General features: G+C 41.8%; 2 protein-coding genes across 2 annotated transcripts in view; one reads left to right on the plus strand and one right to left on the minus strand.

Moving 5' to 3' along the window:
• The window catches only part of adamtsl5 (ADAMTS like 5), a 74,843-nt gene extending 64,664 nt beyond the window's left edge, over positions 1-10,179 (plus strand). The window contains exons 11-13 of the mRNA XM_055921810.1: positions 5,898-6,038; positions 7,422-7,493; positions 7,854-10,179. Of these exons, the coding sequence (XP_055777785.1) occupies positions 5,898-6,038; positions 7,422-7,493; positions 7,854-8,197 (557 nt within the window). The 3' untranslated portion in view covers positions 8,198-10,179. The remainder of the gene's footprint in view (positions 1-5,897; positions 6,039-7,421; positions 7,494-7,853) is intronic.
• A 1,573-nt stretch (positions 10,180-11,752) lies between these two features.
• LOC129852946 (serine incorporator 4-like) overlaps positions 11,753-16,146 on the minus strand; it is a gene marked incomplete at its 5' end in the record, with an annotated part of 27,782 nt that continues 23,388 nt past the window's right edge. Inside the window, 4 exons of the mRNA XM_055918546.1 lie at positions 11,753-13,589; positions 14,529-14,679; positions 15,229-15,268; positions 15,662-15,734. Of these exons, the coding sequence (XP_055774521.1) occupies positions 13,376-13,589; positions 14,529-14,679; positions 15,229-15,268; positions 15,662-15,734 (478 nt within the window). The remainder of the gene's footprint in view (positions 13,590-14,528; positions 14,680-15,228; positions 15,269-15,661; positions 15,735-16,146) is intronic.

Genomic DNA, 16,146 nt, shown 5'->3' on the forward strand with positions numbered 1-16,146 from the left:
ATGCCTTGAACTGGCGGTGATTCAAACCTTTGGCTCTGATAAAGTTAACTGTGCGCGTGATGATGCTCATTACATGCTCCATTTTCAAGGCTTTACCGCACAACGCTTCCTGGTGTATGATACAATGATAAGCTGTCAGCTCACCTGTCGCGTTTTCCTCTTGCATCTTTTCCCGTATCTTCGCCACCAGTCCGCTCCTGTGTCCACACATCGCAGGTGCTCCGTCGGTTGTCAAACCCACGAGTTTTTCCCAAGGCAGCTCCATCTCATTTACACATCTTGACACCTCTTCATACAAATCATGCCCCGTAGTTGTGCCATGCATAGGACGTAAAGCCAAAAACTCCTCTGTCACGCTTAGGCTGGAGTCCACTCCGCGGATGAAAATTGACAACTGGGCAATGTCAGAAATGTCGGTGCTCTCATCCACAGCCAAGGAATATGCAATGAAATCTTTTCCCTTTTTCACAAGCTGCTCTTTTAGATTGATGGACAACTGGTCTACTCTCTCGGCAATGGTGTTTCTGCTCAGACTCACATTTAAAAAGAGTTGCCTTTTTTCTGGGCAAACTTCGTCACAAACTTTAATCATGCAGTTTTTGATGAAATCCCCCTCCGTAAATGGCCGGGCTGATTTAGCGATCTCTTCTGCCAAAATAAAACTGGCCTTGACAGCAGCCTGGCCTTGTGATTTGGCTTTTTTGAACAGAGCCTGTCGAGATTTGAGGCCTCGTTTTAATTCCTCTGCCTTTTGTAGCCTTTGTTCCATGTCCATATTCTTGTTTTTGTCCGCGTGTTTCGTTTCATAATGTCGTCTCAGATTATACTCTTTCAGTACCGCCACACTTTCTCCACACAGAAGACACACAGGTTTTCCAGCTACCTCCGTGAACATATACTCCGACTCCCACCTTGTTTGAAACCCCCGGTTCTCAGTGTCCACCTTCCGTTTTGCCATTTTTGATGGGTATCTGAAAGTTAATTTTACTGTGATGCTGACGACTGCTGTGCCAATAAATATTGAAATGAAGCAGCCTACTGCTCGGTGCGTCACCGTTGCATTGTGGGAAATGTAGTATTGGTGCGTGTAAAAGATCTGCGGGCTGCCGGCTTGCTGCGGTCTGCGGGCCGGTTCTAATAATAAATCAAGATCATCCCAGGGGCCGTAAAAAACCTTCTCGCGGGCCGGATGTGGCCCGCGGGCCTTGACTCTGACATATGTGGTGTAATACAACACAATGTAATATTATTAATCTATAATGTATGTTCATAACCCTGGACAACATGGACCTGGGAGGCTGACAGGGACCCCAGTTTGAAAACCCCTAACCTACAAAATGCCCCACAGACTGGGCCTTGCTAATGTGCAGCAAATGTCTTCTGGAATGTTTTATTACATACGTTTATATAAGAGGGGAATTATTAACTGCAAACTCAATCATAGGCTTATAATCAGTGTTGTATTTCTTATTAATTGGCCCTGGTTAGAAGGTAACCAACATTCAGTAGTAATCATTATATTTGTCCTATATAACTGCAAAGTGGACTTTGATCCAAAACTGAATACACTGTGCTGACCTGCTATACTTTGATCTGTACCTGGCTGAAAATAACAGATAAAGCCAAGGCATGAAGTTTCTGGAGTGGAATGTCCCCCTCTTATCTTAGAAGTGTTTAGTGATAACCCTCCTAATCCCAAAACCCACCACATATTCCATGCTGAGATAGTGGTGCTTGGTACAGTACCATAGTTTTGACTGATTTCTGTGTACTGCTCAACAAAGCAATGATCTAAGACTTTAGCATCTTTTAGAATTTAGTAAACAGGTTTGATCATTTAGTAATTAATCAAGTAATTTGGTGCAGGACATAATGGGAGTAGCCTAGCACCTAGCATAGTGTTTTCTAATTGGTGGGTTGAGAAGTAGCCTAGCCCCTAGCATAGTGTTTTCTAACTGGTGGGTTGAGAAGTAGCCTAGCCCCTAGCATAGTGTTTTCTAACTGGTGGGGTGAGAAGTAGCCTAGGCCCTAGCATAGTGTTTTCTAACTGGTGGGCTGAGAAGTAGCCTAGCCCCTAGCATAGTGTTTTCTAACTGGTGGGTTGAGAAGTAGCCTAGCCCCTAGCATAGTGTTTTCTAACTGGTAGGTTGAGAAGTAGTCTAGCCCCTAGCATAGTGTTTTCTAACTGGTGGGCTGAGAAGTAGTCTAGCCCCTAGCATAGTGTTTTCTAACTGGTGGGGTGAGAAGTAGCCTAGGCCCTAGCATAGTGTTTTCTAATGTTAGTAAAACGTTTACTGTTGACAGGAGAACAAGAGGAGACAATAGGACGAGGTGGATAAGTTTATAATAAGACCGTTTAATCACATGTAAAGATATCTTAGTAAAATCTTGCAGCAAGGCTCTTTCTGTCTGACTCCTAGTGAATCGTCCGGGAAAGAGGCCAGTTTCCAGAATTGTACAGTACTATATAGACAACAAGCAAAGTAGGTAGATCTGCGAGTCCGGCCTTCCGATTGGTCGATCTGGGTCTTGGGTAGTCCTGATCAGGCCTGGTGTCCACGTTCCATTGGTTCCTGAGAGTTCTTTGTCCTGAGGTCCAACCATGGGTTGGGTGTGTCTGTGTGATTGTCATGGGGGAGGGGAGTTGTGGGTGTCGTGTATATGTCCAATGTGTCCAGCATATGTCCAAGAGAAAGAGGGGGTGTGTATGTTGTGTCAACTATAGCTAATGTTGAGAAGTTAAAACAAGTTACCAATATCTAATACAATTTCTTACACTAACTGGTGGGCTGAGAAGTAGCCTAGCCCCTAGCATAGTGTTTTCTAACTGGTAGGTTGAGAAGTAGTCTAGCCCCTAGCATAGTGTTTCCCAACTGGTGGGTTTAGATCCACTAAAGGGTCACGCAGTTAGTTCCTTTTGGGTCGGGGCTAAAGACTGGGTTAGGTCCAGAAACATGGTCTTATTTACCTTGTGGGTCACAGGGAGCATTGAAAGCCTTTGGGGGGAGTCAAGACGAGCAAAAGCGATTGCTTTTTAGCGTTTTGGAGCAGAAATCAATGATCTAAGACAGGGGTGTCAAACTCATTTCGCATCGTGGGCCACATACGGCCTAGGGAGATGTCAAGTGGGCCGGACCATTAAAATTATACCATACTCTGCTATAAATAACCAAAATATCATGTCTTTCCTTTGTTTTGGTGTAAAGAAGCACAAGAACATTAGGAAAATATTGAAATTTAATGAACTATCCTTTTACAAAACATTTCATGAAACACCTCATATTTCCTTAGACAAATGTGCAATTTACTTTTATCATTCACAAATATGCATTGCAACTGATCCCACTGATTGTACAAAGGCACAAAAATGAGCAGGGTTGCCATTTGCCAGTTGCATCTCCCACAAAGTCAGCTTCAACTTAAATGCATGTATGTTGTCAGAAAACTGTGTGACAACTTTTTTGCGGCCTTGCAACATTTTGTTCAGATTGTTCAAGTGTTCAGTAATATCAACCAAGAATGCAAGGTCCCGTAGCCATTCCTGAGATTGTAATTCCAACACCGGTTTTCCTTTTTTCTCCATGAACTGTCCGATTTCCTCTCGTAGATCAAAGAAATGCCTCAGCACAGCGCCTCGGCTTAACCATCTCACTTCAGTGTGGTATGGCAGGCTGTGGGTAATGTTGCTGTCGCTGAGAAGTTTGTCAAACTGATGATGGTTCAGACCTCTGGACCGGATGAAATTTACAGTGCGAACAACCACCTCCATGACGTGGTCCATTTTCAGCGACTTGCAACACAATGCCTCCTGGTGCAAAATACAGTGAAATGTCCAGAAACGATCTCCTCCATTAAGGGCTTGTACTTTGTCTTTGAACTTTGTCGCGACACCTGCTTTCTTTCCGACCATGGATGGCGCGCCGTCTGTAGCCAGGCTGACAGCGCGGGACCAGTCCACTCCAACTCTGTCCAATGCAGCAACGACAGAGCCGAAAATGTCCTCGGCTGTTGTGGTGTCCATCATTGGCACCAACTCAAGAAACTCTTCAGTAACAGTCAATGTCTCATCAACTCCTCGAATAAATATGGCCAGTTGGGCCACGTCTGTGATGTCAGTGCTCTCGTCAATTGCCACGGAAAATGCAATAAATGACTTGACTCTCTGTTTCAATTGACTGTCTAAATCTGCCGATAGTTCCGAAATCCTCTCTGCTATAGTATTCCTCGTCAGGCTAATATTGGCAAAAGCTTGTCGCTTCTCGGGACATACAAGTTCAGCCGCCTTCATCATGCATCGTTTAACAAAGTCACCGTCGGAATACGGCTTCGATGCTAATGCTATTTCGCTAGCAATTAGGTAGCTGGCTTTTACCGCTGCTTCACTGACTTCTCGGCTCTGGATGAAAGTTGACTGCTGTTTCCTCAGACCCGCCAGCAATTCGTTAATCTTATCTCTTCTCAGTTGTCCTTGCAAGCCGTCAAATTTTTCGCTGTGATGAGTCTCGTAGTGGCGTCGAATATTATATTCCTTCAATACCGAAACTTGTTGCAAACACACCAAGCACGAAGGTTTTCCGTGCATCTCTGTAAATAAATAGGACGTGGTCCATTTTTCTTTGAAAATTCTACACTCCTTATCTACTTTTCTCCGTTTGGATAACGACATTTTGGCTAATGAGGGTGTAGCGGAGAGGTAGAGACCAAGGTATTAACAACGTCGTAACAAGCAGCAGATGGCGCATTGATACCGTCTGCTGTTTTCAGTCTGTCTCAGTGATGCGGCTTGTCTTCTACTCTGATTGAAAGAGTGCGCCCCTTAGCGGATAATCCATGAATTGCAGCGAATTAAAAATATTAATTCCATGTCTTTTATGCATTTTTTCCACTTTCAAATTATCCTGCGGGCCTGATCGAACCTCCTTGGGGGCCGGTTCCGGCCCGCGGGCCGTATGTTTGACACCCCTGATCTAAGACAATGTTTGCTCATGTCGTATCATAGTGATTTGATGCTGGACAGAAAGTCACTCTTTAGTGATTCTGTTACGCCTCCTCCCGCTCCCCCTTTGTGGCGCTCAAGGGCGCCAGGCTGCCCCTCATTACGCACACCTGTCACCATCATTACGCGCATCAGCGCTTCATTGGACTCACCTGGACTCCTTCACTTTGTTGATTGCCCCCTCTATCTCTATCTGTTCCTCAGTTGGATCTCCGTGTCAGCATTAATGTTGTTTTGTTTCCCAGTCCAGACGCTGTTCGTGTTTTGTTTCCTGTCTATTTCATTAAATGTTCACTCCCTGTACTTGCTTCTCGTCTCCCAGCATCTGTCCTTACAGATTCTACCTAAAGAATGTCTTGGAAAGATCCCTTGCCCGAATCCTGATTCAAGACACACATGTGCTTCTCCATCGTTTGCGCAAATCTCAAATTAATGGATTATTAATGCAAAATTTAAAGGAATAGTTCAGAAATGTTACATATTTAGATATTTTTTCCCTCATCTCTTAAATGGATTGTGGTCCTCAAATAATTGTTTTCTTTAATGATTTAAAAATTATTTGGGCATAAAATGTAAAACATGCTTAACTGGGGAGATTTACTTACACAGTGCTTTGGTTTAAAAAAAAATGCTAATGTTAACATTTTGTTGGCAGTGGCTAGTTTAACAAAACCAAAGTGTGGATTGCAGTTACTCCTTTTCCATAGACTGCTTTTAAGGTAAGAAAACAAATATCTAATAAATATGTAAACTCGCTGAACTATCCCTTAAAGTTACGTTTGAGTTTATGTCTTGGACGCAGGTCATTTTGTTGGTCAGGTCATGAAAACTCCTGGCCCTGACTCCAAAGGCATGTTGATACTCAATAATGTAACTCACCTTTTCCCGCACTGTCCCTCAGCTCCTCCAGGTGGCTGGCCCATCAAGTCCCCTCGCCACCCAGCTCGACAACCCCCTCAACAGCCCCACCGCCCACCTGTCCTTCCCCGCCTAGAGAGGGACGAGACCAGAAGGAACCGACTACCCCAACCACCCCGAGGAGGTTTGCTCCACCTCACCTCCATCTCTCCCTCACCTAAATCTTTAACCCCTATCTCACCCCCACTCCCCCACTCCCCTAAACCTCAACTCTCACCTTCAATCCTCTCTCCTCTGCCTCCCTCCTCTACTCTACTCTTTCCTTTAATCTACCCTACTCTACTCTTCCTTTAATCTGTCCTACTCTACTCTTCCTGTAATATGTCCTACTCTCTACTCTACTCTTCCTTTCATCTAGCCTACTCTCTACTCTACTCTTCCTTTCATCTAGCCTACATTCTATTCTTCCTTTAATCTGTCCTACTCTCTACTCCTCCTTTAATCTGTCCTACTCTCTACTCTAATCTGTCCCACTCTCTACACTACTCTTCCTTTAATCTGTCCCACTCTCTACACTACTCTTCCTTTAATCTGTCCCACTCTCTACTCTTTCTTTAATCTATCCCACGCTCTACTCTTTCCTTTTAATCTGTCCTACGCTCTACTCTTCCTTTAATCTATCCCACGCTATACTCTTTCCTTTTAATCTGTCCTACGCTCTACTCTTCCTTTAATCTATCCTACTCTCTACTCTACTCTTTCCTTTAATCTATCCTACTCTCTACTACCTCTACTCTTCCTTTAATCTGTCCTAATCTATAATCTTTCCTTTAATGTATCCCATGCTCTACTCTTCCTTTTAATCTGTCCTACGCTCTACTCTTTCCTTTAATCTATCCTACTCTCCCTTTAATCTATCCTACTCTCTACTCTTCCTTTTAATCTGTCCTACGCTCTACTCTTTCCTTTAATCTATCCCACTCTCTACTCTTCCTTTAATCTATCCTACTCTCTACTCTTCCTTTAATCTATCCTACTCTCTACTCTTTCCTTTAATCTATCCTACTCTCCTTTTAATCTATCCTACTCTCTACTCTTCCTTTTAATCTGTCCTACGCTCTACTCTTTCTTTAATCTATCCTACTCTCCTTTTAATCTATCCTACTCTCTACTCTTCCTTTTAATCTGTCCTACGCTCTACTCTTTCCTTTAATCTATCCCACTCTCTACTCTTCCTTTAATCTATCCTACTCTCTACTCTTCCTTTAATCTATCCTACTCTCTACTCTTTCCTTTAATCTATCCTACTCTCTACTCTTCCTTTAATCTGTCCTACTATCTACTACTTCTACTCTTCCTTTAATCTATCCTAATCTCTACTCTTTCCTTTGATATATCCTACTCTCTACTCTTCCTTTAATCTATCCCACTCTCTACTCTACTATCCTTAAATCCCCTATTCACTCTCAGAAACTCATCTGTGCCATCCTAAACATTGTGCAATACCCTGATATAAAAAACAATCTGTGCTCAAATCAACTCACTGCTTCTCTTTCTACTCCCGTAGGGCATTGTGGGAAATGTAGGCGGGCCCGCGGTCGAGGGGAGCGCCAGAGGCAGTACTGCCAGAAAGACTTCGGTAAGTCTGAACTTCTTGAATACCTAAAGTTAGAGGTTCAAACACCTTTGTGTGCTTTCAATTCACATGACCCAGTTTACAGCTGGGGTTGGGTTTACAACATCAGGTGATAGTGGTGCAAGTTGACAAATCTCACTTGAATAGTTTTTTAAAGTAAGGAACGAATGTAATTCGGTGAAACTTAAACAGCCTTTTTAAGTCAGTTGAAAAATCGCAGCATGGAAAAACAAGCATGGCACAACAAACCTTATAAGACATTGTAAAGGCGCATACATGCTCGTAAGTTATAACAAGTTTTAATGCATAATACCTGTTGGCTTTATGTAAAGGGTTAGCATAATGTCTTTCATTGGTTGTCAGTGTTCCGTGCCAAAGTCATGAGCAAGCTGTACCGGGGCGAGGAGACGCGCTACGATGTCCAGATCATCCACACCTACCACAATCGCTTCCGCCTGGAGCACCGCGAGTTCCTGTGGGTGCCCAACGTGTGTGACTGCCCCCCTCTGGAGGAAGGGCGCCAGTACGTACTGATGGTGCGTCGCCACATTAACAACGAGCAGACGTTGAACCGGATACTGATGGAGGAGGACAGCTACGCGATACCCTATAAACCTAGAGAGGACGCTCTGTTGCGCCCCCTGGAGGATATGTGTCGTAACAGAGGGCCCAGGCCACCTGCGGAACTGAGAGGCGGCTATGCCTAGACATAGAGATGTACAGTATACACGTGCACACCTAACACCACTGATGCACACATACTTTGACTGTCACGACTCCTTAACACTCCTCAAGACTGAGCACTTCTGATGGCGAATCAGACAAACAATGGGGCTGCATGTGTGCGTCTGTGTGTGACATTAAAATCCCATACACCCCTACGCAACAACTTCCTGCCTCTGGCCCTTCAAAAGACAAACAGAGAGCAACAGAACCACTAGAATTCCAAAATGGGGGAACTGAAAATGGCGGAGGCAAACACTAGTTGAACACTGGGAAGAGACTATACCCAGTAGATCTGTCAGTCAGCGCGATAAGAAGGCGAAGCCCTCAAAGAGCCATGCAAAAGCTGACCAGCTCACAAAGTATAGCACTTTAGGTGGACGTTATCACCCACCTTTAAACTTACCAAAGAGAAGAATATATCCACTTCAATGGCCAAGCGTTTGTGTTTTGCTCCCTTTGCTAACTAGATGACTGACTATAACTATCTGTCTGGATTACTAACAGGCAGTGTTGGGGAAGCTACTCTGAAAATATAGTTTATAGCTTGTATCATTTACTTCACACTAGAAGAGGTTAAGCTACACTTCGGCCTAGATTCAATCAGATCAAGTGTTAACCGGCGATAGCCGACACCTGCATAGCTGATGTAACTGTGTTGGAGCTGTCAAATTGGTGAAGAGCTACTCTTCATCATTGTCACTCGAGTTACATATTCAGAATGACAAAGTGTAGGCTATATAGAAATAATGACGCTCAAATTGAAAATCATTAGCCTAAAGAAAATAATGAGGATTTCTATCAGCCGAATCGAGGTGTAGATCACATCTCACATTCCAGTGTTTTGAACTTGTAAACAAGACTTGCATGAGATTTCTCTTAATGCGACTCTGTGCAGCCAATAGCAATGTCCGCTTCAGGTATAATGCCAGGAGCTGCTCTAACGCAGTTCCACCTCCGACACTGCCTGAACAACTGCTACGCGGATGTTGGCTAAAGTGGATCTGATTGAATAGAGCCCTTACGCTGCCCTAAAGAGAAATATACTTTAATAGTTACTTTGAAAAAGTAGTTCACTACATCCAAACTACTTCGTAAAAAAATATAATATCTGAAATGTCATCGACTACACAGTTAAGTGTAGTGAGATCTGTGACAGCCAGAGTGAGTGCTTTGGCTTAGCCCAGTAGCCAGGGAGAGAGAGAAAAATAGGGGGTAGTTGTTGAATAAATGTAGCGGGCAGTTCCAGTAGATAGCTACATGGCTAAAACAAGTAATTAACTACCAAAGACACGACACAGATTTGAATGTAGTTACTACAAAATATAGGTAAATGACTAACTGAATTAAATGTAGTGGAACTACTCCCCAGGACTGCTAACAGTTCAGTCACTCTATGTCAAAATAAATGGGTGACTTTTTACTTTCTTCTCATACCTAAGATGTATAAAACAACATATTGTTCCATATTGTATTTATGCGGCAAAAGAATATCTAGATCATAACATTTATATTTGTGTTTTGTTCTAAAATATAGTATTTTTTTTAAATTATCAATGCATTTCTCTCTTGATGTATGTGTTTTGGGTAACAATTTACATTAATTTGCTCTTATACCTGTGTAGTAACAGTGTCATTAATTACACTAGTAACATTGTAGTTACATGTTATAGCACAGTACTTCATGAATTGCGTTGTAATTGCGTAGTGATGGGTTTGAGTTTATTCCACTTCCACTACGACTATTACGATGCATTAAAACTACACTGACATAAGAGCAAGTTAATGTAAAGTGTTACTGTGTTTTGAATATTAAATCAATCAGGTTCCCTTAGTTTGTTTTGTTAGGTCTCCTGTTGTCTTATTCACATGAATATTTACTTTTGTGAGAAACAAAAATATGGATTATTCAGTATTTTATATTGGTGTGGCACTGAGTAGCTACAAATATAAGAAACATATTTAATTTGAATGACTGGTGAATTATTTGCAATCTATTCCTATACATTAACTATGCTGTAACAAGTTATTTTTTATTCTAAGGTTTTAAAAATTTGTCAACACATTGGTTTCTATGACACCACCGACACCACATTTTACAAGGTGGGATGGGTCTGTGCTCATATGCATTTTGTATAGGTAGATTACCCTAGAAACGTCATTCAAACTTTAAAACGTGCTGAGTGCTTGCATACAACTTTTTGATGTCTTTTATACTTTTTAAACTATGAAAATATTTTATTTCCCATCTTCATTCAATTTCATGGGATTTCTAAAGGTCCCATTGTGACAATATCAACTTCCAGACTTCTAACATTCCATTCGCTGCAACTTTTGACACAAATCAGCTGACCAGTTTATCAAGTTAGACACGTTGGGCATATGATATCTGCCTCTACTTCTCTGCTATTCAAATCTGGATTCAGAACAGAAGTATCTGCCACCAATCAAAAGTTACAGCTGTTTGAGTTGAGTGGAGAAAATTAGCTGGCTAACTTCAGCTAACAGCTTTCTCATGTCTCTTCATTAAGCCTTCATTATGGATACTCATACTCGCAGGGAAAATAAAGCAGAGGGTGAAAAGGGTGATTGAATTTAGAACAACAGTGTTAGGATGACGAAGAATTGTGGACAACAAGAAAGCAGCTACTACTCCAGAGGTGGCAGCCAAGGCAACAGCGTGTCGTCTTCCTCAGCACGGTGCTGTACATACGTCAACTGGCTAGTTGCCTGTCTGTAAAGAGAAGGGAGGGCTGTATGTTGATCCTGCTGTTCTGATTGGACAGAGTGAAGCTGTCTCCGTTCACTTGCTTCATATTTCACTTGATCACTTCTCATCGCATGTTTCAATCTGATCATTTAGACTGCTACTGCCTCCTGTTAGCCTGCTGCTATGATACAGTAAATCAACAGGAGACAACTAATCGGAATCAGGACAAAAAATCTAATGATTTTATCGGGCCCAATGTATGGTATGCTCAGTTAACTAGTGTGTCCCCTGGGGGAAGAAGTCCTCCCAGGGAAAGGGTTCCGTCTTTCCGGCTAATGGGTCCCTCTTCCCACTGATACCCCTCCAGCCCAGAGAGGACTTCAACAATGCCTCATTGTCTTCTGTCTTTTATTACAGTTTGCATATACTGTGATTTTCTAGTAGGAGAGTGTCTAAAAGTGTAGTAGTCAGAGTGTAGTTATTTCTGATGAAATGTGTGATTTAACTGCCCTACAATCCAAAGTAATAAGGTTGATCTAGTAGTCTATCAAAGTAATCCAATCAATTATTTTACTACATTTAACTTTGACTATATTTAAATGCTTAGCTTAAGTAAAACGTTTTAAACTTCTTCCACTACCACAAAAATAGTCTTAAAGGGTTAAAACAAGTGCCACAATTCTTCTTCATTGAAAATGACTATCTAGTTAGGGGCACATTTTGAATTGTGTGAACTGTTAGTTAAACTGGGTTATAGTTTTTTTTCCCAGTCATGTGATTAGAGAACCCCTCGCCATAACACTTACCAAAATACAATGTGATTTTAGGGGTTGTTCGCTTACAAAAATATCACACTTTAATCAACAGAAGCTGTGTTTCATTACAAAATGTATTTACAAAAATAACTTCACACACCTGCTATCATAGTAACATGAAATGAGCTAAAAAAGGACCTAAATATAGTATCGTACACAAAGGTTTTAAAGAGTCAAATAATTGGTCATTAACTGTGGAGAAGTCTTCACAGAAACTTGGCTTTCGAACCTCCATGGTTCTTCTAAAACATGGGTGCATTCATTAGTGCACTCCGTAGCGAAGCATTTTGAAATGTGAATACAAAAACAAGCGTTTCATATTGGAAAATTCCAGGTAGGTCTCTTCCCGTTTCGACACATTTGTTTCCATTCGGTTCCTAGCAAATACACCCCAGATCACAGAGAGCCCCTTTAAACCAAACATGTCAGGGTCTTGTAGCTGGGGTTACTTGTAAAACTGAACTGCCAAAACAATTTTACCACATTTTCCTTTCAAAAACCAATTTAGAAATGGATACAACACTCCCACGATGTTAAAAAGGCATTGCGAAAATAAATAATTGGTATAAGAGTATTTGGTAACACTTTACTTAAAGCCGACAGATATAATGCATTGAAAGACTTGTCATGAGCATATATGAACCCCTTATAATGTGTTGTAATCAACTCATAATGATCCTGACTATATAAGCCATTAGGTATGTTGGAAATTTGCTCGGCCAACATAAAACAGTATAGGCCTTATTGTAAGGCATTATAAAGGCTCATACATGCTTATAACAAGTAATATAGCATTATACTTGTTGGCGAAAGTGTTAAGTAATATTTTATTTTATAATTCACATTAGCTCCACACCAGAGCGAACATAATCAAACAGTATGAACACACTAATGTGCAAAATGTTCATGTAAACCTTCGAAATGGTGTGAAACGTTCAGGGAAACTTTCACCGAAACATTCAGGTAAACCTTCAGTTGTTGAGACCACTGAGAAAAATAATGATCCTACTGACAAATCTACCCCTGGTTGTAATTTAAAAAGTGCTACACAGTCCTTACTATAATAAATAAAATATTCAAAAAGAGTAAAAAGTCAGCCAAAATTTCCCTACAGCTCCTGTCGTACGCGAGTCGAGAGCTCCTCCTTTTTGTTCCCTTTTGGCAGTCTCAGCATAGTAGTCCATAGTGGTTCTAGCCTGGTTAAACCAGACTGAATACTTCGCTCACCGAGTGAAACAATAGTGAAATGTTGTGAAATCAGTTTGAATGGCAGGATGTAGTTATTCTGTATAGGGTCTTTGTTCCTGTTTCAGAGCACAGTCTGGTTAGTCCCTTGGTCTATGTTTGGAGGTTCAGGTGGTCTGTTTGAGGAACATCAGATTCAATCATTAATCCTCTGGTTAGTCTGTTAGTCTGTCCTTCTAGCTGCAGTGAGTCTCTGACCCTTGACCTCTCATCTCTGACCCCTGACATCCGACCTCAATATGGGAGACAGGTGGAGGGTGCAAGGGGACATCATCAAAACCACCCTCCACCTTCAGGGTACCACAGCAGGGGCAATTGTCCATCTTCCCCTGCCAGCTGTCCTATCCTGTTCTCCACCCCCAGAAGCCAGGCTCTGGCCCAAAGGTCACAGGTCAGACGCTGACACTGACGTGGCTGGAGGAATTGGCTGAGCGCCGTTTAATGCGGGAGCGTCGCGGGCGGTGCGAGTCAGAGCCACAGTGGCAGAGTGGGCTCAGCAGCAGCCAGAGGTAGAGCACCACGCATGCCCAACACGATGACATCTTCACCCAGAACGTGGACCAGCTGCCGTGGGTGAACGTGGTCTCCAGCACCGCTGACTCATAGCTGGAGGTGGAGGAAGGAAAGGTGGGAGAGGAATTTTGATTAGCACAGCAATGGAGGCACAATATAGCTGCTGTGTACACCCAGGTAACGGATGAGGTGAGTGAACAAGAATCTTACCCACAATTAAGGGAACTAAAATGTTTGTTTTTTTACGCTGTACTGCAATACATGTTTGACTATCGCTACATGATGCTATACGGTAGTGTTACAACTTAAGTGCCCACAACTGTAGTTTGTTTAATGATTGTATGAAGTTTGGTTCTGCGTCGACATGGCAATTTCCCCCAAAAGAAGAGAGACGCTCCGCTTTGAACGGCTGAGCTGTTGATGCACTCCGCCAAGTCAGTGCACTTTTTTGTTGCTAGGTGACCACAACCAAATGTTATGGTTCCCTTTCTAGCTCTAGCTGGAGGCTAGCTAGTTATATCACAAATCTCAGTTAAAACCCCCAAAGATTTAATCAACATTCACCAGCAATGATTCAACATCAGCAGCAAGTGAACTAGTTAGATGCAGTCCTCTAGCTATCTAGTTAGTAACGATAGCTAACGTTAGCATACATTGCTAACTAGTTATGCCGAAAATGTTTAACTCATCTTAGCTACTAGTACTAAATGAATAGCTAGTTAGTTGTAGACATTTATTGACAAACTGATGTTGAGTTACCCTCAGGCGTTTGGGATGCGGTGTGAAATGCTTTGCTTTGGAAAAGCAGTGTGCCAAATGCGAGCACAATATAAATGAAAAATGCGCTAGCGCGTTGAAAGCTATCATGACTGTTTATGACATCTGTTATATTATGACAGGGTTATGTAGCCCTTATGATTGAGCCATCAAGTAAAGTGTCTTCATTTTAATGTAACGCCAACATTGAGACAACGTTGTGTTGTGGTTGTGTGTTTGCTGGGGTGTCCAATGCCCAGTGAGTGAGATATTGACCTGAACCAGTTGGTTAGGGTCATCATGACGTAGAGCGAGGCCAGGAAGAAGACGAAGTGGAAGAAGAAGTAGCTGTAAGCCACTCTCTGGCTCTCGTTGTGAATCACCTTCTGGCAGCCCTTGATATCTTCATCAATCACAAACTCCACCTCTGGAAACACCACAGACCGAACATATAAAGTCAATCACCTGAGGGTGATAAAGAATCGTGCTGCTCTCGACAATACCAAAGCAGCATATAGAAAACATGCCATTTATCTGTCACAATAATTTTATTTACCCAGAAGGTGTAAGAATAGTGCTAAATAATATTGATTTATTTGAATGTCATAACACCAGTCTCAGTATAGTCTAGCCGCTAGTCTGTACATAAATTATTTAGACATATTTTCTATTCTGCAGCCTTAATACTGGCATCTTCATAATATGGAAAATAATCCGTATTAAGATAACTACGTAACTATATATTTTATGGGTACCTACATAAGGACTTCATTACACTGTTATAAACATTCATAAGCACTACATTAACATTCATGCTTATGTCAACAACCGCAACTTTAAAGGATGTTTTTCGTCAACATAAATGTACTGCTTATTTTTGTTTTATGTATGTTTCATGAATGTGTTACGAAGTCCTTATTCAGGTACCCTTCAAATGAAGTGTTGTTGAGAATTTATTGACATGTAGGCTACCAACCTTCCTCTTTGTCAGGGCAGCAGAAGCAGCATGTGGCTTTCTAGGAAAACAGAGAGAGAGATTCCAGGAGCTATATCAAACTGCTAGAGGTAAGCAGAGCTCAGGATGCCCATACATTCTCCACACATGTATGGAGCGTGGAAACATGCCACTAACACATCACAAATTAATACCAAGGTCAGTGGAGGCTGCTGAGGGAGGACGGCTCATAATAATGTCCAGAACGGAGCGAATGGACTGGCATCTTTGATACCATTCCACTAATTCCACTCCAACTATTACTACGAGCCCATCCTCCCCAATTAAAGTGCCACGAACCCACTGAGAACAAGATGTATGCAGAGCCACAGGAACACAGAGTTGATCCTCCATTATCTATGTTGGCAGTGAATGATCCTCGACAGTAATATTTTTATATGAATTCGTACTTTACCTGGAACTCATAGCGGTAAACTTTGATCATCCAGAAAGGGCCAAAAACCTCTGCTAGGTAGGATGCTTCGTTACTGAAAATATGATATTGTTTGAATAAGCAACTGAAGTAAACTAATATTAAGACAAACAATATATATTTTTTCAAACAGAAACAAAAAATAACCTCCAAATCGCACTCCATTTGTTACATAGAAAGTTAGTAAGTAATTAGCCTAAATAAGTCAATAAGTAAAGTACTTAGGTCTCTATTCAGTCTGTATCGATGAAGTGTTACAGATTGCGCAATATACATGTAAAGGTATTTTCTGATTGAGCCAACAGTTTTTGCCGTGAATGCAGTCTCCACTAACGCAGGACAATTGTCTTTAAATTTCAATCACGCTGTAACGCTGATCTTCAGCGATTCGGATTGAATAGAGCCCTTATTGTTCGATCACTGTGTAGAGAGACTAAACTGTACATATGATTCAATGGGAAAACGTT

This window comes from Salvelinus fontinalis, chromosome 4, assembly GCF_029448725.1.
Source record: "Salvelinus fontinalis isolate EN_2023a chromosome 4, ASM2944872v1, whole genome shotgun sequence".
Classification (NCBI taxonomy): Eukaryota; Metazoa; Chordata; class Actinopteri; order Salmoniformes; family Salmonidae; genus Salvelinus; species Salvelinus fontinalis.